General features: G+C 39.7%; 1 protein-coding gene across 15 annotated transcripts in view; it reads right to left on the bottom strand.

Annotated features, from left to right (window-relative positions):
* LOC140490074 (adhesion G protein-coupled receptor L3-like) overlaps positions 1–23,392 on the bottom strand; it is a 652,730-nt gene that overhangs the window by 424,466 nt on the left and 204,872 nt on the right. For all 15 annotated transcript variants that reach the window (XM_072589074.1, XM_072589083.1, XM_072589073.1 and 12 more), the window contains exon 3: positions 6,865–7,026. In XM_072589074.1, coding sequence (XP_072445175.1) covers positions 6,865–6,994 — 130 coding nt within the window. In that variant the 5' untranslated portion in view covers positions 6,995–7,026. The remainder of the gene's footprint in view (positions 1–6,864; positions 7,027–23,392) is intronic.

Below are 23,392 nucleotides of genomic sequence, written 5' to 3'. Positions count from 1 at the left end.
TCCACGGAAAACAGCCCTAGCCTGTTCAGCCACTCCCTATAGCTCAAATCCTCCAACCCTGGCAACATCCTTGTAAATCTTTTCTGAACCCTTTCAAGTTTCACAACAGCTTTCCGATAGGAAGGAGACCAGAATTACACGCAATATTCCAACAGTGGCCTAACCAATGTCCTGTACCGCCGCAACATGACCTCCTAACCCCTGTACTCAATATTCTGACCAATAAAGGAAAGCATACCAAACACCTTCTTCACTTTCAAGGAGCTATGAACCTGCACTCCAAGGTCTCTTTGTTCAGCAGCACTCCCCAGGACCTTACCATTAAGTGTATAAGTCCTGCTCTGATTTGCCTTTTCAAAATGCAGCACCTCACATTTAAATAAATTAAACTTCACCTGCCACCCTTCAGTCCATTGGCCCATCTGATCAAGATCCCGTTATACTCTGAGGTAACCTTCTCCACTGTCCACTACACCTCCAATTTTGGTGTAATAACTATACCTCCTTTGTTCAAATTATTAATAATAAAAGTATAATATAAAACGTAGTGGAACCAGCACCGATCCTTGTGGCACTCCACTGGTCACAGGCCTCCAGTCTCAAAGGCAGCCCTTCACCACCACCCTCTGTCTTCTACCTTTGAGCCAGTTCTGTATCCAAATGGCTAGTACTCCTTGTATTCCATGAGATCTAACCTTGTTAACCAGTCTCCATGGGGAACCCTGTCGAAGGCAATCAGCACAAAGCTATATCCCCCCACATTATGCTGGTTCTTTAAACAATTTCTAGAGAAATATTTTGCTGATACTTGCATTACTCTTTGATTAAGCATATTAGCCCAGATATAAACAAAGTAGTGCTCGGAAAACCTAAGGAGTTGGTGTTAAAGAGGTTCTGCTAAATCTAAACAGCAGGATCTCATTATAATGATGATCTTCTGTTTTCCAATTACTTCCAGCCTGTTTGAAGGCATGCAGACAGGGGAGAAAAGCCAGCAGCAGGAAACTGCATCCCCAATGGATTTGCAACAGAGTGGAAACTGGAATTTGGGACTGAGCAAACAGGGTGAGGAGGAAAGACACAGCAACCAAAATGGAAGTCTTGTTTTGTGATGATGATTGTGTTGGTGGTGATAAAGATGGTTATGATGGGGGTAGGGTGGGGGTGACATTGCCTCTCATCCTGGTTCACAAGCAGTGCCAGAAAACAGAGTTATCTGCTGAAGGTGACTTTGACTAAAACATCTTTGAATACATCGTACACAGGCAAAAGTGAGGACTGCAGATGCTGGAAACCAGAGTTTAGATCAGAGTGGTGCTGGAAAAGCACAGGTCAGGCAGCATCCAAGGAGCAGGAAAATCGATGTTTCGGGCAAAAGCCCTCCGAAACATCGGTTTTCCTGCTCCTCGGATGCTACCTGACCTGCTGTCCTTTTCCAGCACCACTCTGATCTAAACATTGTACATAGACCCTGTGCAGATTTTAACAAAGGTGAAAAATCATCAATTTGGAGAGTATTACCCTTTCTCATCTAAAAATGCTAAACAGGGAAACTGTATCACAACTGGATTATTTACAGTTGCTACAATTTAGAAAATAGGCATTAAATAGGAAATTTTCTGTGGTCCGTAGAGATCTATGCCATATGGATGTACCACATCTACCTTAAATGACCTACAACTTTATGATTTAGCCTCTAATTTGGATTGTCAGCATGTAACATATTGAGTCCAAAAATTCAAAATCTCATTGTTTTAACAGGGGAACCAGAAGGTGATCGCTATGCAAGACTACAGCAACAAATACATGTAATGAGAGATTTACCAAACTTCATGAAAACAAAAACAAATGCTCTTTTCTCGAGTTACCATTCTAACTACAGCAAAATATTCTTTTCAACAGCCAGAAGAACTTCCTAAGTCAACAAGGCCATTTAAAAATAAATAAAGTGGTTGCTTCCACAACAATCTAATCAACATTAATGTCCTTCAGAGAAGGAAACTGCATCCTTACCTGCTGTGGCCTACATGTGACTCCAGACCGACAGCAATGTGGTTGATTCTTAACTGACCACAACCCACAGATGAATTTTTAAAAATTGCTAGATGACATCAAAAAAATAACTCAAGAAGTAATTTCTGTGCAAGATGAAATTAGGTAAAGCCACCCTTGTGACATTTGTGTAGGCAAAGGGGACAGTAGATGTTCAAGGTCAGCTAGTTAGTTACAAAATACAGAAAGAGAATAATTGCATGAAGTCCAAAAATGTGCAGGTCAGGTGAACTGGCCATGCTAAATCGCCCATAGTGTTAGGTGCATTAGTCAGAGGGAAATGGGTTGAGGTGGGTTACTCTTCGGAGGGTCGGTGTGGACTTGTTGGGCCGAAGGGCTTGATTCCACACTGTAGGGAATCTAATCTAATCTAAAAATGTATTCATAGAAAAAGAAGTCAGCAATGTGAACAGATCATTGTAATTGTTGTAACTGCTGCATTAGTTTGACTGCTTAAAAAACAACGCACTACCATCATTTTGGTATTTTCAGGAGGCCTTTTTGATGCCTTTCACTTTTCAACAATTGAACTGATTCTAAAATTCTCCACTGAGACCAAAATACAAATTTTATTTAGCAAAGTGCCTGACAAATCTAAAAGCAGTCCAGCAGGATCAATAAGAAGTCAAAGATTTTATGACATTGAATACACACTTCACTGATGGACTTTATATTCCTCTGTAATCAAGTGCCAATGAAAAGTAAACAATTTATTCTGTTCTTTCTCTCCAGATTTCATTTATCATCCTGCTGTTTTGTAACCTTGCTGCTATCCAGATCTCAAGTTCCCATAGTGAAGTAGTAACATGAGTACAGACAGGTTGATCAGAAAAGAAATTAGATAAATTGCTGGTTGTGTCCTTCAAATGGGCTCACGACCCTCAATTGCCTGGGACACCACAAGTAGATTTTATTGCAACTACCGAAGCACAGATTTAGTTACTTTGTTTTTCTGGTGTTTTGCAGTATTCAGATCAATCAAACCAATAAAATATGCTAACTGTAGTTGAAACATAAGGACAAGCACTGCTACCCACACAGCAGACAGTGATTGCCTGCCAACCAATCATGCTTCAGGGCATCTGATATGAGGAACTTTAATGGGGCTTAACCGTGGCAACGCTCAGCCAATCAGCTTTTGCATTCTCAAACACTGCATGTGAATTACATGTTGCTATTGTCGACTGGAATTTAAGTAAAGGGAGGTTCATGTCCCCTCAACAGAGTGTTGCATCTCATTGATTCAGCTGCCAATTAACAAACTGATATTATCAGCGACTTGCAATTCTTCTGTTTTGGGATCAGCAAGGGTTTATCAGGTGAGTTCCATTCCTTGAATTACCTGTTCCAAAAAAAAAATTGTTCAAACTGCCACCACAGCACATTTGCACCACAATGACAGCTCTATTAGATTAAGATTAAATGATGCTGGATTCATTGTCACATAAAATCACAGATTGCTTACAATAGAGAAGGAAGATGTTTTTCAATCCTATAGCATTCCTACTTGGTATAATAACTCTATTCTTCTCCCCACAGCTTATGATATTCACCTATTTCCACTTAAATGTTTTGGGGATTCTATACCATTCACTGTTTCTTTTGGGACATTCCATATTCTATTAACCTTTGCATTAAAATATTCCTGCGCAATTCTCGATTTAATCTGATCATGATGCTCTTAAACTGTATGGTTAATAATGCAGTAATCAGTGGCAAATATGAATAATTTTGAAATTTTTGATCATGCTTCCTCGACCTCCCTTGCTCTAATGGAAAGACCACAAACTGGCAAAAATCTCTGCTCAGCACTCAGTTATTCATGGTTTCATGCTGGTGAATCCCATCTACACTCCTTCCACAGTCTTGAGATTTTCTTCAAATACAGGAAACATACACTGACAATAATCTCATAGCCACCTGACCATACACTTGTCTAGTTTGCATTATGTTTTGGTTTTGCACTCTTCAAGTACACTTACAACACCCAGCCAATTGCAAATTCTTCCAAGTTTTATTAATGTGTCCTCCCACTTTGAACGATTTGCATATCTGAACTCTGAAGTCTCTCTGCTGCTCCAACCATTTTAAGGATTTGCCATGTAGCTGCGATGGCCACTCTATTTGCTGAAAAATGTGTTGCTGGAAAAGCACAGCAGGTCAGGCAGCATCCCAGGAGCAGGAGAATCGACGTTTCGGGCATAAGCCCTTCTTCAGGGCTTATGCCCGAAACTTCGATTCTCCTGCTCCTGGGATGCTGCCTGACCTGCTGCGCTTTTCCAGCAACACATTTTTCAGCTCTGATCTCCAGCATCTGCAGTCCTCACTCACTCTTTATTTGTCCAAATTTCAACCATTTTTCCGCATTAAATCATATCTAACAAGTACCTAGTTTCCTCTGAAGTCAGTGTCAACTATCCTCATTATGCACCCAGATATGATACAAGTCATTATACATCGAAAACAATTCTTGAAAATGACCTCTAGTTAGGTATCTGCAGCATGCAAAATACTGCAACTGAGCAGTTTCTTATTTAATGAAGTGAAGACACACATAAGTAGCATGAGATCTCTCTCCAGGAATGCAAATAAAAGCAAAACCCATCAACCTCTAATCTAAATAAAGTATTGTATCAAGGGTCTTCTACTTTAATCCCACTGGTATCAAAGGGACTCTTCAATCATGTTTGCATGTGCTGCCTTATTGTAAACTCTGTGATTCACCAGTTATACCACTTACTGGTTTTGTTCATCCATGTAATTATGCCCCGGTGAAGAGCTGCTGTGAATGCCCAAATATAAGGTACCAAAGTTTGTAAGAAGATTTGTAGCTCGGGTGCTCGTTGTTGTGGTTCTGTTCACCGAGGTGAGAATTTGTGTTGCAGACGTATCGTCCCCTGTCTAGGTGACATCCTCAGTGCTTGGGAGCCTCCTGTGAAGCGCTTCTGTGATGTTTCCTCCGGCATTATGAGAACCAGAACAATAAGATACCAAATTCTAAATTCAAAACGTTAAAAGCATATGGCAAGGCTGACATGGTTTGGATGTTCAACTCTAGAAGGCTGGCTTTGCAAGTTACAAAAAAACCTGCTTCGTCATAGCAAACTTTTCAAGGAACAACTGGAGGGGATTTAAACAAAGAGAAGCTCTCCCATTACATCACTTAGTTTATCGACTGACTAAATTATGCAACACAGGAAAAAAAGTTCCTGATTTGTATCTGGTTCACAGAGCAGTCCCTAGACGATCTGTAATCTTCCTCTGTGAGTGACAATCTGTGTGATGAAACATGATTCACCATTCTGACCTAGAAACTAGAACCAGAGAGCACAGACTCAAAATTAGGCGTAGTAGATTTAGGACTGAATTGAGGAGGAGCTTGTTCACCCAGTGATGTGAACTTGCAGAATCCCCTACTCAATAAAGTAGTTGAGGCTTTTTCATTGAAAGGTTTTTTCAAGCTAAGATAGACAATTATTTGAACAGTAAAGGAATTAAGGGTTATGGTGAGAGAGTGGGTAACTGGAGCTAAGGCGATTAAAAAGATCAGTCATGATGTAATTGAATGGCGGAGCAGACTCGAAGGGCCAGATGGCCTACTCCTGCTCCTAGTTTTTATGTTCTATACTCTTAAAAATTTATCACACTTCCTTCACTATTACTTGGTCAAATTCCTGAAACTCCTACCATATCAGCTTTGCACCTATACCAAATAGACTGCGATGATTCAAGAAGGAAGATCACCTTGAACTTTTCAAGGGCAACTAAGATTGACAATATGCTGGCCCAGTCAGGAAAGCACACATCTCCAGAATGAATGATAAAAAGATAACCACACTCCTTCCAGATATACATCATATTCCTCAAACAAATCAGCAACTGTAGCACTCCTAATCCCATTCTGTTGAGGCTAGCTAACTGAGCACAGACTGGAAGAGAAAGCCTAACACTTTCTGGTCAGTAGATTTCAGCCAGTACCGCCTGCATCAAACACTTCTCACCTAAAGTCCTACTATTTTTTATTAGGCCATTAAGCATAGTTGACGGTAGCAACGTGCAAACAATGATCTGTGGGCTAGAAAGAGTCCTTGAACATTGGCAACTATTGTGTAAAGTAGTGGTTCTGAAAAACTTAAATTGAGTTGTTCTGAACTCCATTCACACTGAAGATATCGCACAATCTTTGGGTAGAGTTTGAAGTTCTACACTAGCCTCATAGGGAGCACAGGTTTCCGATACAGCTCACAACAGTCCTAGTAATTATGCCTAAATTGTCAGGCTACCATGGAGTAAACCACCGTGTTAACTAAAACAAATACCTCTACTGCTAAGACTCAGTGTTCTGCCATCAATCACTGATCATTCGATATGCCCAAGATACAATAGAGACAAAGGAGGATTAGTAGCAGCACACTATGTCAAACAACCCTTACCCTAAACAATAGCATATCTGAGGAAGCAGATACTGTATGGTACCAGCAGTGACAATCAGGGCAAACAGCACAGCAATCTCACCCACAAAATTCAGATACTGGGATTCTATTTGTGTTTAACTTTGCTTTTTATGGTTTGCTCTATTTGAAATTCAAGGAATTGCACATTTGGATAGGATAATTCTTAACATAGCTCCATCCAAAGCCAGGATAATCTAACAAAACTAGATGCAGATTAATGGAGTGACGAACCTAAGTAGCCAAATAAGTTGTCAAATCACCGTCAACATGATTTTCTCTTTAACTTATAAATAACCACAACATAATTTTCTACTTCAGCTCCAAATTGTTATATTGTATTTTTAACTTAATAACTTACCAGTTACAGTGGCTGTACCGATGAGTATAGTCAGGAAACACTGGGTCCACATGGTCATTGTACAAAGTCCAGTAGTAAAAGTATAGCAAGTGTTTTCAGGTGAGGCACAGGAACTGCTCCCACTGGACATTCCTCCGGTACCTTGGGCTTTGTATCAGCTGCCTGCAAGAGTGAAAGAACATAACTTAATTATTAAAAGAAATTGACAAGACTAAATTGAATCAAATTGCAGCGAAATTTTATAAAGGTAAAAATAGCAGTTGTTGCATAGATGTCATGTGAAAAATGCCAAAAAAGCCTCTCATTTCTACTTCTTTGTTTGACTGCCCAAAGGTAGGAACCATTATTATAATGAACTGCATGTCATATCTTTAACACACGAGCTCACATGCTTCTCCAGTCTCTACAGAGGTGAATTGTGAACGGTGGCTACAAATTGTTAAGCTGCTTGATCTCACAGTTAGTAAGTACAAGTTACTTCTCATTCCTCCAACTCTCCTCAAAAAAAGAAACAAATAAATAAATGTGACTTGCCCACTTCTTGAATTGATTTATCGCATGAACATTATTTCTAATTAATCTGCAACAACAAAAACTAGTTGCCTACAAACTCTTTGCTGCACCGGAGACATTCTCTCATTCAAAAATTATTCTGATAGGTTTCTGAAAACATTCTTGTCATTTTTGTTAGCTTAGATCCTAGAAAGACTACCTGTTGACACTAATCCCTTGCAAGCATTGACCAATCGTCCTGTCAAACAAAGCCCTTTCTCACAGGAGGCTATTTCTTAGCTGACCACTCATGCTGTGTTCAACATATAACTTGTTGGAACCCAAGACAAAAAAAAACTTTCAAGCTTCTTGATCTTTCTGCTGTCATATTACAGCTGCATTTGGGGATTTTTTTTCTCAAAAAAAAACAAAACTAACCAAAGAAGGTTAAAATTTCCAAATCTTGATTTTGATCCATTCCTCGGTGTTAAAGGAAGTCTGTTACTCATTCACAACCGTAACTTTGCTAAAACCACACGTGGTGCAACTCCTCCGATGTTTCCAAATCAGCCCCATTGATTTAAAATGGAACAAATTCAGAACATCAGGAACTAACTCTGAACTATTTTTGAACTGGTCTGAAAACTAAATGTGGGTAACACAAAAATCTTTCAATTATGTAATTCAATTATAATTAAATTCAAAATATTTCAAGGAACAACATTTTGATCAGGTCAAGAATTTGATCATACGTAGGTAACAGTCTAGCTCTGTCAATACGTCTCACTATTCTCAGCTAAGAATAGCACTTCAACCAATTAGATGTTGTGATCTGGTCCAGAAGGTATAATAAATTGTAATTATCCTAATGACATAAAAACCTATTACTAATTCATTGTGATAATGTCAAAATACTGTCACTACAACATTATATTACCAAAGGACTTATAAAGGGTCAAAGAAACAGATTAAAAATAACTAATTTGTCGGGTTATATGGAAAACAGCTGGAGTGAAGGCCTAATTTATATAGTTGTAGCAAAGTGCCAACACAGGCTCTTCAACGTGGGATACTAATTGGCTTCCTTCTCTTGTATTAAAGGTTCTACAATGCTTCAACTCTCTCCTTGACTCAAAATAAATAAGCTGGCCTTGCATCTCTAACAAACCAATTCCTGAGTAAAAACAATATTGCAAGTCATTCAACACTAAACCTTCCATATATCACTGTGCTAGCAGCCTGGCCAATATGAGCAAATTAAAAGTTACAATTGACCCACAGAGGCTGTATTTCTAAGCCACAATATAAATCACATCAATTTATGTCAAGGCTTTTTTGAACATTGACCTTTCAGGCTACATTGCTACCATCAGCAGCGTCACTGCAATCCACTCAGACCAGAAGCTACTTTCTGTGGGATAGAGTTAAACAAAGAGAAAACACCTTTCTTAATGTTTTGCAAATCATAAACCTCAATAATAGAGTTTCTTTTTGCCTTTTGTTGAGAGTCAGTTGCTTGAAGTTTTGCTTTAGGAGTTCCACCACATGCAAAACGTTTAGAACTATTTAAGGAACATCATAAATGTTCACACAAAAAAAAAGCAATAATTTTGTTTTGCAGATTTAGCCAATTAATTCAAAGATGCGAATTCAATTGCAGTTAAAACAACCCTTCCCCACTGCTCATGTAATCACTGCCACTCTATCCAAAAGTGGCCTCCCTGATTGTGCAGCACTCCGCCCAACTTCCCCAAGATATGGTCATCGAGGTCAGGAAACTAAGATCTGGAATTTCCTGGAACTACACTATCAATAACGTACACCATGAATTGGGTTATTACGTTCTTCCAATCAAACCTCAAGTCAAAATTTCATGGTCAAATATTTTGGCAATGCCTCAATAATCGAAACGACAAAAATCAGGAATCTTGGAAGCAGCGCAGCCAATGGCAGGTCCCGTCTGCATCAATGACCAAATGGGTCAGATCAGTACTGACAAGATGTGAAATACAAATATATTCACCATATCAAACCTGACATATTACAAAAGCAAAATTGGCTTCGATCACTCACTTTGCTTCAGTATTGAGAATTAAAAGGCCATTTTATAAAAATTGTTTTTATACAGCATATTACTGTAACAAAACCTCACAAGGTGCTCGACATGAAATAAAGTATAAAGGCTGATGTCCAAAAGCTGAGAGGAACAGGTGGATTTTAAGGGTGTTTTATAAAAAGAATACATGTTCGGGACGTTCAAGGAGGGATTTCCAAGACTTGGGACTCTGCCCATTCCCTCAAATGCCCCCAACGTGGAACAATTAAAATCAGGTTTGCTTAAGAGGTTAAAATGAAAGGAATGGCAATATTCCAGCAGATAGTGAGGCTGGTGAGAGAGAGGGAGAGAGGGAGAGAGGGAGAGAGGGAGATGAGGGCGCAGTCAGATTTGAAAGCAGGGATAAATCAAGATGTTGCTCAGGGACCAAGACACTGAGCACAGGCACTGTAATAGTCAAGTCTAAAACAAATGTCATGCAACATGTTTACCGCTCACCACGTGCAGAACCAGCACCATGTGGCAGATCAGTCACTGGTCTGGTGGGAACAGACATTCTTCATAATTGTGGTGGCCTATTCAGTTTAGCAATCCATATCAACATTTAAAGTGGAAAATCCTGCAGGGGAAAAAAATCTTCAAGATTAAAAGAAATGTGGCCTCATTGTATTAAGGTATATGGTAAAGAGGCCACCGTTTCAGGAAAACAAAAGTTCTGTTGTTACTCCTCAAAAAGATGCTGTGTGGTTATTGGGTGCTGCTGCTAAAATTATCTTTTGATAGTTGTCAGAGTGCACTGCATTACTTTTCAGCTTTAGTGCTGTGGATAGTGGTGAATATAATGACCTGATCATCAAGCATCAAAATCCTATTGAACAACTCTAGAGTCAAAGTAAAAGTGGAAGGAATAAGGGTTTCAGCAAAAGTTGACACAAGATAGAGGTGAAGTTAAGTGAAATTATGGAAGTGGAAATACACATACAGATATGCAGACATATTGAAATTAATACACAGACATCAGGGCAGTGAGCAGTGTGGTTTACTCTCAGTTTGCAGGAAGAAGAATGAAATTAGTAGCAAGAGAATGGGAGCTTGGAACAAGGACTGAAAACAGCCTTCCCAACACCTGATTGGCAGATGTTTTTGCTCATTTCACAGTGGATTTTGGAGAAACAGTTTCATGATTTATAAACAATGATGGAGTTGGGAAAGGAGAAGCGATAGCAGGTATCACCAGTGCACATATGAAATCTAACATTGCTTTTGGATGACATTGTTCAGATTCAGCTTATCAATGAGAATTATGAGGACACAGAGGGTAGTTCCTCGAGAGACATCATAGAGAATGGTGTGGGAAGAGTAAGAAAAACCATTTTAAGTAATATTGTGTCTTCCATTGAATAGATGACAATAAAACCAGGTAGAAGTAGTGCCACCAGGTACAGATTTAATTTATTTTTCTATTTATTTACAATGGGATTTATAATTCAACTAGCTTGGAAGTCTCAAGAGTAAACAAACCCTCAAGGTCAACAATGGCCTGTCCAGACACTTTGTTGCCTAAATCCATGCACAGAATAAAAAGGGCACTTTTAATTTTATTTAGATTCCCGACAATGTGGAAACAGCCCCTTCAGCCCAACAAGTCCACACAGACCGTCCAAAGAGCAACCCACCAGACCCATTCCCCTACATTCACCCCTGACTAATGCAACTAACACGACGTGCAATTTAGCATGGCCAATTCACCGAACCTGCACAGCTTTGGACTGTGGGAAGAAACCGGAGCACCCAGAGGAAACCCACACAGACATACTTAAGAATCCGAATTCAACCATTTGAATGAGTACGAATTCAAAATTAACTAAAATATGAGCAAAGATTTAGTTTTACTTTCTTAAATTTTGAATGTGTGATTATACTCACAAAGCAAAATTTATTCCATGATTTTGCATTTTCCTCGAATTCTATTTCATTATAATGTCAAAATACATACGTATTCATATGCCCCAGTCCGTAGAAATGAAGATCCACACTTACTTTGGTTCTTCTGGACAGAAAAGTCATGCATGAGCCAAGTGATCGCAACAAAAAAAAAAATTAACCAAAGTCCAGTATTGTGGTGAATGCCATCAACTGGATTGTGGACTGTTGAGCTATAACCAGAACTTTTTAAGAAGTGTCTAAGGGATGAAAAACGCTTAAGAAATATAGAATAATATAAATTGTGGTAGTACCCAATTGCACTACAATTTCCTGAATGTTTTGGAAGCCTGGAACATGAACACCACCATAGATGCACCTCAGTCTCTAGCAACTTACATATTCAAGTTACTGGAGTGGGTTTTAAACTCTCTCATTTCTAAGTAACAGATGGGAGTTCTACCACTCAGCCAAGGTGCAGTTACAGAGAACTTTAAACAAACCAAAAGTTCTATAACACTACCAGATGCACTCAGGCAATTCACTGAGGCAAATGCAATCCAACCTCAAAATGCCTACATCCAGCATTTGGTCCTAGATCCATGTTCTAGTTTCAAATGCCAACCAGTTCTGGGATAATGACTGCACACTCTCACCACAGTGTTCCAGACTTGTCCATAATCCTAATCAATCATACAGGGAAGGAAGGAAGAGGGGAAACCAAGTCTTTAATGGGGCTATATGACTATTTGTATTGCTTCAAAAAGTGGAGACACTTCTACTAATACACTACTACTATCGGACAAAGTCAATATGGTTTTACAATAGAGAAATATAATTTGGAAAATTTATTGGAAATTCTCTGAACTTGCACTTAATTGCTTTTCATCAACCCAATCAGTAAATGTACTGATCTTTAAATGGCATTTAACATGGCTTCACAACATGTTAAATATGCAAGAAGAGAGTTTATGGAGTTGGAATAACATAATGAAAGAATTAATTAGTGGACAAACATCAAAGAATGTGAATAAATGGACAACTTCAAGTTAGCAGGCTGCAATTAGTTGAGCATTGCAGGAATGATTGCTGCGGCCTCATGATCAATTTACAATACAGGAAAAGGTAAAGTTACAAGAGACCTACCAAACCCTAGGCTGCTCTCTCATTAGAGAGAGATGACTTGTGGTGGTTTACCTGGTGGGTCACTTTGCCTCAGGTAAGGGGAGAGGCTTCCATGGTTACCTCAGCCTGTACAGGAATCGTTCTGCATTATAAACGAGCCAACTGAGCTTACCAAGCTCTTTTTAAAAAAAGTTCATGAGACTTGGGCATCGCTGGCTGGCCGGCATTTATTGCCCAACACTATTGCCCTTGAGAAGGTGGTGCTAAGCTTTCTTCTTGGACTGCTGTAGTCAATGTGCTGGAGGTAGACCCACAAGGCCATTAGGGAGGGAATTTGCAACATATACTGATTCCTGAAATGAACAGGCAGAGAGTAATGTATCCAAGCTTGCTGAGAAAGCTAGGTGAGAATATAAGCTGTGAGAAGGACACAGACTGCACAGAGATACAAACAGAAAGTGACCATGTGACAAGGTGGCTGATAGAATATAATATGGGCAAGAGGGAGGTCATTCACTTTGGGCTTTAGAATAAAAAATTGAAGCTATTGTTTTAAAGGCATGATACTTATTGCATTAGAGCTGGTACAGAGAAGATTAACTAGATGAACACCGAGAATGTGTGGGATTCTGCCCCTCACTGACAGGAAGCCCACTCTACGGAAATACAAATCAATCTGATTGGCTAGTATCTCCAACATTCGCAGAAACATCAGAGTTCCATAGTGAGATCTGACTGGACTGTAGGCATGCCCATAGGGAGGTCCAAAGTGAAGCAAGTCAGTAGCAATGAGGATACATTCCTTTTGCAACTCGGAGAGGTCATGAGGGGTAGGGGGTATGTTTTAAAGAACATGTTGGTGAAGGTGCCATTTTCTCAGTGATTTAGACTTGGTGGCAAGGGAAACCCTCCAAAAGATAGAAACCTCTTCCTTCCCATTATTTCAATCACCATTTAAAAACAATTCAGACACCCATTCCAGCAAACCCCACACACAAAATATACAACTGACAGTGAATTATCAGGATGAACTGAGCTTTTAACATGCTTAACTGCCCCTCAATTATGTATTTATTTATTACGGGTGGGCTGGAGATTTTGGCATCAGGTTATTTTCATTCTCCTCTTGGATGGGTCCAAAGGCACTGAGCCCTGGGTCAAGAGATTAGCACCGGGAAGATGATCTGAGATCACACCCTCTGCCCTTGCAGCTAACCTCCTTCCTCAGACTTCCACAAAATGCCACTCGATGGCTTCCCCCATCCATCTGCAAAAAATGGGACAGGGGTGGCATTTTGTGTCAGTTGCGTGGCACTTCCATTGCCTACTGCTGGATGACTATCAATGCTAATGTAATGAGGCCCTTATGTGAGCATTTGAGGGACTCAACTAGCCATCCATTCCCGTCAAGGAACATAATCAGGGCAGGGATAGAAAAGCAGAGGAATCCCCAGGAACCACACACCTCCTGATAAATAATCACTTCAACCAATACCCATGTCCTCCCCACATCCCCCTTCCCCCCACCTCATCCCAACCCCAACACCACCAAACACTAATGAGGTATAAACTGTATCCCAAGTAATCAGAGATTATGCTAAGACTCTATAATACAATGGATAGATTTCACTCCAAATACCACATCGTTTCATCAGTAAGATTCAAAACATGCATTTATACCTTGGATAGGGTGCAAGAACATCAAAGTTAATATATCTTAAGCGTACAATGACCAACTATGAGACAAGAATAGAGCAGTTAAAACACTGCAGACAAAAAAAAGTGAACATTGAGGTAGGATCCAAAACAAAACAAAAGTCATAATCTTAAAACATACAAGTAACTGAGGCTGGAAAGCAGATTTAAATGGTTGAAAAAGTGTTTCAAGAAGCAGATTTCGGAAAAAAAGGAAAACCATTTACTCAAAAAATGATCAACTTCTGAAGTACTCTTTCAGAAAAAGGCTACAGAGTTGGAAACAGCAGGAGGTTCAAAATACAGCTGTGATGGTAGTCAAGAGGTGTTAAACACCAGATGAGCAAGTAGGAACAAATCAACAAAGCAGACTTGTTGACGGAATTTACCATTCACCTTTACCTCATGTTTTAACCAAGCTCTTTCAATACCAAGTCAGATCCTGGTGTTGTCCCTTTCAAACTGAGCCTACTAAAATAAAGGAAGGAGGAACAGATAATTTTGTGATCCAGATAATTTTGTGATTGGGTGTCAGCTGTTTATTTACAAACCAGTAATCTGCTTTTCCATTTTTTTTTGTGGCTTGAATAAATCAAAGTAATATAATTGAGCAAAACCTATCATTCTCATACCAAAATCACAGCCAACCTTTAAGAACAAATGTATAATTATGTTTCTTTTTCAGTCAATTGTGCATATTTATTGTCAGCGAAGAAAGCAAATAAACTGTAGAATTGCTGTCTTTTAGACAGCTGACAATGCACTAGCAAAATAAAAAATATCACGGTCCTTCATTGCTCATTACTTTACATAATTTCACAGGGTCATTTCAGATTAACCCTCAAGACCAGAAATCCCTTCAGAAGCTGGAACTTTTCATTTGCCTGTGCAACCAATCAGAAAACTTTAAACACAATGACTATTAAAATATTATTGAAAATATTGAAATCACCTCCACTGCTCAATGCTCAAAAAGCCACAGTGAAGACCAATTTGTTTTTTATTTGCTCACTGCTGTCACAGTGGTTTTAAATGATTAATTAAAAGACAGCAGTCAGTCCTTCATTACAAAAAAAAGCCTCCGGTTGAAACAGTATCAATAGTGCTGGTGGCAAAAAAAAAACGACACTGCGAAAGAGAGTAAATATGCAGCCCTCCTACTTTAAGGATTTAATTTTGTACTCAAGGGAAACAAAGTGCAAAAATCGAACACATGTTCACATGGGTATCCAGTATCAAGCATTCCCAGCTGCTGAATAATATGCTCCTTGGTCTCAATGATATATTCAGACATTATAAATGCATCATACTGGTGTATCTCTTTATATTCTATTTCTCTCACAAAACAGCCAAGCAATGACCACTGCTACAAGGATGTATCAGCTTCTCTCTTCTCAACCTCAAAGTTTGGCTACAAAACTAGGTTTAGATTATTCTTAGCACAAGAGATCAAATCACTCCAAGTAAAATACAGTGAACAAATGTAAATGCACAAAGCTAAATATAAAGGTCTTCCTGAGGGAAGAACAGAACAATTTTATTACTTGTCAGCCCTGAGAGAAGTAATTGAGACCTGATATCAAGTACATGCGCTCTGTGAAATCACGTGGACACAAACACATACAAAGTTAAAAAGGAACAGACAGCTTAAAGTCCTCAGAATGTCCTTGAAATGCAAGATTTTACCCGGAGATTATGGTTGAGTTGGTGCCCTCGAATATGAACAGTTATAAATGTTGCAGTTAATTTTTGACTTTTCCAGCTTTCTAATTTGCATCCATAATGTGGCTTTGAGAGAGAGAGAGAGAGAGAGAGGGGGGAGACCTCTCAGCTTTTCATCCCTGCAGTCAAAAATCCAACTCCTCTCTTCTACCACCAGCTGCTTGAAATACAAGCTTGTTGGTGTATTTCCGTGTCTGAATTCATGGTGTACAAATTTAATACTTGCAGGTAATGTTTTTCTCTTCCAATATGTTAACAGTCTAAACGTAGTAAAGAAAAATAGGAGAAAAGAGCCTTTTTAGTGTCCACAGACACCAAATGATCATTTTAGCTTAGTGGTCTGTTGTCTAATTTACATTGCCATTTAAGGTCAGGTGACGGAACAGGCCTTTTGATTGCAGTGTTTTAGTCTTTTTTATTTTAAAAGTCATTTTAGTCTATGATAGGTCATTTCAGCCCATGGTAGCCCCATGTGTTTCAATTTCAGATATTAAATTGGTTGATGGAATTCAAAACATAGTCAAGGAGATTGACATTGTCCAGGACAAAGCAGCCCACTTGATAAGCACCCCATATATCAAAGCCTCCATTATCATTGTGTAGTTCACCACCTGCCAGATGTACCGCAACAACACACTAAGGTTCCTTCAACAGGAATTCTTCCAAACTTATGACCTTCACCAACTCAGGTCTCAGACAGCAGAAACACTGGAACCCCATGCTCTGCAAATACCCTTTCAAAATCATGCATCATTCTCATTTGGAGCTACATGTTGCTCCTTTGCTGTCACTACTTCAAAATTCTGTAATTCCCCTCCTACCTCATCTTACTCTGATACACCAGATCATCTTACTCCACCAGATCAACTCCTTTGTTTTATGAAGTCAGCTCATCATCACCTTCTCAAGGGAAATCATGGATGAATAACTAATCCTGGCAACGCCAGCGGCATCCAAACTCCGTGAATGTATGATACATTGACAGAAAAAAAAAAGTCTGTCTAAATTCAAACACTAATTCCTCAATTTAGCCACTTAAATTCTGCACAAACCTTACCCATTTACATAATGACTTTGAAACTTACAGCGTTATGGTCACTATCTCCCAAAATATTCACCCACTGAAACCTACACCACTTGACTGTCTTCATTTCCTGGGACTAGGTTAAGCACTGTAGTAGGGCTATCTACACACGGTACTAAAAGCTCTCCTGGATGCACTTTAAAAATTCCACCGTCTAATCTTTTCACGCCAAGACGATCCCAGTTAATGTTCACAAAGTTGAAATCCCATACAACTTTAACCCTGTTGCTCTCACACCATTCTGTGATTTGCCTACATATCTGCTCTTCTATCTCCCTTTGACTGTGTAATCCCAACAAAATAACTGCCACTTTTTTGCTTTTTGGCTCTACCCAGATGGCTTCATTTCAACACCTTTCTTAGACATACAATCATAAAATCCCTACAATGCAAATAGAGACCATTTGGCCCATAGAGTCTGCAACAATTCTTTGAAAAGCATCCACACCCCACCCAATCCCCGTAACCCCACATTTAACGTGGATGACCCACCCGGCCTGCACAACTCTGGACACTATGGGGCAATTTCGCACAGCCAATCCAACTAACTTGCACTTCTTTGGACTGAGGAAGCACCTGACGAACATCCTCACAGATATGAGGATAATGTCCAAATTCCACACAGACAGTAACCCAAGGCCAGAACAAAAACCACTGTGAGGCAACAGTGCTAACCATTGAGTCACCTGTTGCCCTATTACTGCATCATTACATCCTTCCTCATTACTGTAATGATAATTTCCTTTGTCAATATGCAACGTCCCCACCTCTGTTATATCCCTGTATTGCGACTGAAGCTTCTATACCCTGGATTGCTGAGCTGTTAGTCCTGTCCTTCCTTCAATCATGTCTCAGTGATTGCAACGATATCATATTCCCACATGCTGATCAATGCTTTAACTTAATCCACCTTAAGCTCCTTCTACCAAAATAGTCAGTTTTCTAGACTTCTCATGCACTCCTCTGCCTAGGGCATTTCCACTGCAGGACAGTCCCAGTATTCCCTCCATACCTTATTGAACCTTGCTATCTATTTTACATCTATTCTGTACCCCATCCCTCTGCCTAATTCGCTTAAGACCTCCTCAAGACAACAGCACTCCTCAATACTTGCAACAATAATATTTCTGTTATTTATAATTTGCTTTCCTGAAATTTCCAGCTGTTTTCAAATATTAGCATTCCTAATTCAAAATTATGACTCCTAACAATTTCACAAGGCTTTCTATCATTCTGTACATGGAGGAAACACTCCACAGACCACATGTTTCAGATTGTCATCTATACACCAAGGATTGATTGACACATGCCCTTTGGAAAGAGAATCTGTCAGCCTTACACAGACAACCTGGATGTCAGCCCAGTCTATTCTGCAATCTGTATTCTCTGACAGTATTAAGGGATGTGCAATAACTAATACCTTTCTGGTGTTAATCATACCCCAAGAATAAAATATGATTTCAAAAACAGACACTGTAGACACAGTTCAATTCTCCAGGCTGCAAATCTCTTTTGACAATGCTAGTGAAATATTTGACTACTGTACGTACTTAAGCCTAAGAGTAGACAAATCTCAATTTCACTCTACTCCACCGAGAATTACACAAACCAAATTACATCATAATTTTGCTCACACTCAACTTCCAACCTTAGCCAGATGTATGGAAAATGTACCAAAAAACAACTTTCCATGTAATTATGGATGCTGGTGAACCTAAATGCACTTAGATTCAATGAGAACCTTTCATGTATCTCAAATCAGAAGGTTCTAGCTTCAAAGGTGACTCCAGGACCTGAGCATGAGATTAACACAATTGTAGTGCCGAGAATGTGCTGCACTGTGGAAGGTAGTAGCTAATATCTTAAAAATTAACATCCCACTTCTAGGGATTCCTGGAAATTAAAATCTCGCTTCTAGCTTCCCAAGACAAATGAAACACCTGATAATTGCAATTTTTTTGTGTGTCTGTTAGCAGCCACTACCAATCAGTGTTGGAGAAAATAAACTTACATGTGGCATTTATGTCTCTCAAACTTCAAGCATTTCATATACAATGATTCACCACAACATATAGTAAATATATATAAATTCCTTATGACATCACCAGATTGGGTAGACTTTAATGTAGTCTCCAACATTAACCCTTTTAGATCCATACATTTGTTCAACAAAGTGACACCTCAGTCACCTGCCCTGCCTTATTTTCCAAGAGTAGGTCAAGTTTTGCACCTTCTCTAGTAGGTACATCCACATACTGAATCAGAAAATTGTCTTGTACACACTTAACAAATTTCTCTCCATCTAAATCTTTAACACTATGGCAGTCCCAGTCGATGTTTGGAAAGTTAAAATTCCCTATCATAACTACCCTATTATTCTTACAGATAGCTGAGATCTCCTTACAAGTTTGTTTCTCAATTTCCCTCTGACTATCGGGGTGTCTATAATACAATCCCAAAAAGGTGATCATCCCTTTCTTATTTCTCAGTTCCACCCAAATAACTTCCCTGGGTGTATTTCCAGGAATATCCTCCCTCAGCACAGCTGTAATGCTATCCCTTATCAAAAATGCCACTCCCCCTCCTCTCTTGCCTCCCTTCCTATCCTTCCTGTAGCATTTGTATCCTGGAACATTAATCTGCCAGTCGTGGCCATCCCTGAGCCATGTTTCCATAATTGCTATGATATCCCAGTCCCATGTTCCTAACCATGCCCTGAGTTCATCTGCCTTCCCTGTTAGGCCCCTTGCATTGAAATAAATGCAGTTTAATTTATTAGTCCTACCTTGTCCCTGCCTGCCCTGACTGTTTGACTCACTTTTGTTCTCAGCTGTACCCCTCTCAGATCGATCTCTTTCCTCACTATCTCCCTGGGTCCAGTCCCAGTTCTAACTTCACAAATTCAAGTAGAGAGGAGGTTTTCCAATTTTTCCAAAATGCTTTTTCTTCTGCCTTGAAAGATTAGTTCATCTTTGGTTTGTTGACCTTGATTCTAAACTTGACCCTGTCAAGTCCTTGCATGGGAAGACATTTTAGTCGTTTGGATGTCCTTCCATAAGATGTAGTTCTTGTTATTTCAGGTGGTCAGTCCATTATATTATCTGGTGGGGTCAATCTACTGATCTTCTTTTGCAGTGGTATACTTCCCCACTGAATCAGATAGTTGTACACCAACAAAACATTCTTCATGGAAGATGGCTGCTCTGTTCAGGTTTTCAAATTGTCTCTTTGTCATCTTAAGTTTAGCTTCACGACATTACTTACGCTACAGCTTCAGTTTAAATTACTTCTATGGACCATCATGGCCGCTCATTATGAAGGTAATGTGCTTTGAGAGTTGTAAGTGTTCTTCTTTTTAAACTTCTAACCTTCTCAGCTCTTCTTAAACATTAATTTGAACTCTTCAAACTTTTCTCGGACCTATGATGCCTGTTTGCTTCTGAGCTGAACATCAAATTGGGACAGTTGCCACAAATGTTTGCTTCCTGATGGAATCTATAATTACAAGGTGTGACTAGCTCCTCACTCACACTTGCTTCAACTCATCTTGCCAGGTCTGAGTGAAAGGATTTACTATGAAGTGCTGTTTGTCTCTTGTTGATCTTTCTGCAGGTTTCTCTGCGGAATGCTTCACTGCTCGACAATTAGAGCTGCTGGTTGTCACTATGAGTACCATTAAAGCCATAAAGTCTTTATAAGGCTATAAATGTGGAGTAGAGCTCCTTGTGGTGTTATGCAATGATGCTATGCCTGCTACTGTGTTGTATGCAGTTAGAATGAGGAACTGCTGCAGCTTGCGTTTGAGTAGCTTGCTCCCACCCACTGAGTCATAATGAGAAGAGGATCTTTCTTAAATGAGCTATAGTTAATTGCATGATGGCAATTATGTCAAAGTAAGCATTAAAGGTAGTCTTAGCAAAAATGTCAATGTGGCAGCTGAGAATATAGGGATTGACTCGACAACATTCCAAGCAATTCTGCCTTTTCTCCACCCAAGATCCTTTTGACACCATCAGCATGGGTGCAGCTTAATTCCTTTTCCAGCATTATCCCTTGTACAACATGCACTTTTGAAATGCCCTTGTAGCAATGTCCTACCTCAGGGCCAGGAAGCCTGGTTAAGACCCAACTGCTCCAAAAGGTGTAATAGAACATCTCTGAACGAATGATCAGAAAATACCAATGTTGGTGCCATGTTCAGAACTAAAATAGTCCCCAGGAAAACACCAACAGAAGAAGAAACTCCTGTAGTTTGGAAATGATCTTGCTAATAATGGATCAGTCAGCAATTATAGCATTGGACTGTTAAGGACGGTAAGACCCTGAAAGATTGAGGACTGATACTTCAAACCTACAATCCTGGAAATAAGATAAAGACCACAACATGTATTTTTTGGTCTAATAATGTATTATTAGATTTCCCAAAGCATTGCTCTTTGATAATCAGAGAACTGCAATTTACTGAGCAATTTGCTAACATTTGCTAACATAGTAGTAGTTTTCACAGGTACATTAACACCACTAACACCCACTCTACCTAATCACCATTTCTTGACTCTCCATTATTGCTAAACTATCAGACTGTTTATTAGTCATCTGGTACTGGATTAGCAAACACTTCTTTCAAATAAACACTGAAGGAGCAAAGGCATTGTTTTCAGTCCCTATTCTGAATTCCATTCCAAACTCCTAAATCCATCTCTCTCCCTGGCAACAGTTTGAGATTAAGCTAGCCGGTTTGCAACATTCGACATCGAATGAGCTGCTAACCATTTACTAGCACCGTCACTAAGGCAACCTGTTTCCACCCTTGTAATATCATCAAGACTTCATCCCTGAGTCAGTTTACCTGCTGCAAATACCTCAATCAATTCTTTGTTGCCTTTATTCTCAAGAATTCCAGCACACCTCTGTGTTTTCTCCCACAGTCTCCCTTTATAAACTTGATGTAATCCGAGACTCTGCTGCCTGTGTCTTAACTCACGCAAAAAGTCTCCTTCACCCATCAATCCTGTGTCCGCTAGCTGACACTGGCACCTACTCAAGCAACATATTGCTTTTAAAATTTTCATCCTTATTTTCAAATCCCTCCAAAGTGTTAATCCTTCCTATCCCTCATCTACATTAGCCCACAATGCTCCAAGTTGTCTACACTCCTTTGAGGTTGGCCTCTTGACTATCCTGCATTTTAGGGGAGAAAGTGAGGACTGCAGATGCTGGAGATCAGAGCTGAAAATGTGTTGCTGGAAAAGCACAGCAGGTCAGGCAGCATCCAAGGAACAGGAGAATCGACGTTTCGGGCATCAGCCCTTCTTCAGGAAGAAGGGCTGATGCCCGAAACGTCGATTCTCCTGTTCCTTGGATGCTGCCTGACCTGCTGTGCTTTTCCAGCAACACATTTTCAGCTCTATCCCGCACTTTAATCATTCCAATACTGGTGGCCATCATGCCTTCAGTTGACTTAGTCCTGAGCGCTTAATAACCTCCCCTCTGCTTCATGCTCCTCTTTCTAAATTTCCCCGTTCAAAGCATTCCTAAAAATTGAAATTTCTGACCAAATTTTTGGTCATATGTCACGATAGTGGCTTGGTGGACATGCCTTGTTTTATAATATTGCTGTCACGGGCCTCAGAAATGTTCATTACATTAACGGACTTGTTGCTGTTCCTCATCCATGTGATACCTGCAGAAGCACTGTATAATACAAGAAAGCTTTGAATCCAACCAACAACTTGGCTTCCACTAGGCTACTCCTGTTTTTCAGTCCAGGCTGGGACTTGTTTCCCTGGAGGCTGAGGGGTGACCTTAGAGAGGTTGATAAAATCGTGACAAGCATAGATAAGATGAAATGTCAAGGTGTCTTCCCCAGAGTAGGGAAGTCCAAAACTAGAGGGCATAGGTTTAAGGTGAGAGAGGAAAGATTTAAAAGGGACATGAGAGGTAACTTTTTCACACAGAGGATGGTGCGTATATGGAAGGTGCTGGCAGAGGATGTGGTAAAGTGGCGACAATTACAACATTTAAAAGACATTTGGACAGGTACATGGACAGGAAAGGTTTAGAGGGATATGAGCCAAATGGAACTGGTTAAGTTTAGGAAACCTGGTCAGCATGGATGCATTGGGCCAAAGGGTCAGCTTCCACGCTATGTGAGTGTATGACTCTAAGTTCACAAAAAAACTAATGTAAATCAAAGAATTTCAGATACAGATAGTATGCAGTATTTATTGAGATTCAGCAGTCTTTTACACCAGTTTAAAAAAAAAATTGGATCAAAAGATTGGTCCCACTCTCAGAAGTGATCACATTGCCAGACCTATCACATGTTTGTTCATTTCATATGCTTTCAGGCCTTCGTGGAGAATTTAAAATTAGAGTGGAAAGACTTTAACAGGTAGTTCTCCAATTCACTAAGGAAACTGAGGGACTGA

Source organism: Chiloscyllium punctatum, chromosome 2, assembly GCF_047496795.1.
Source record: "Chiloscyllium punctatum isolate Juve2018m chromosome 2, sChiPun1.3, whole genome shotgun sequence".
Taxonomy (NCBI): domain Eukaryota; kingdom Metazoa; phylum Chordata; class Chondrichthyes; order Orectolobiformes; family Hemiscylliidae; genus Chiloscyllium; species Chiloscyllium punctatum.
The sequence above is the reverse complement of the archived record's forward strand: the minus strand, read 5'-3'. Positions and strand labels throughout refer to the sequence as shown.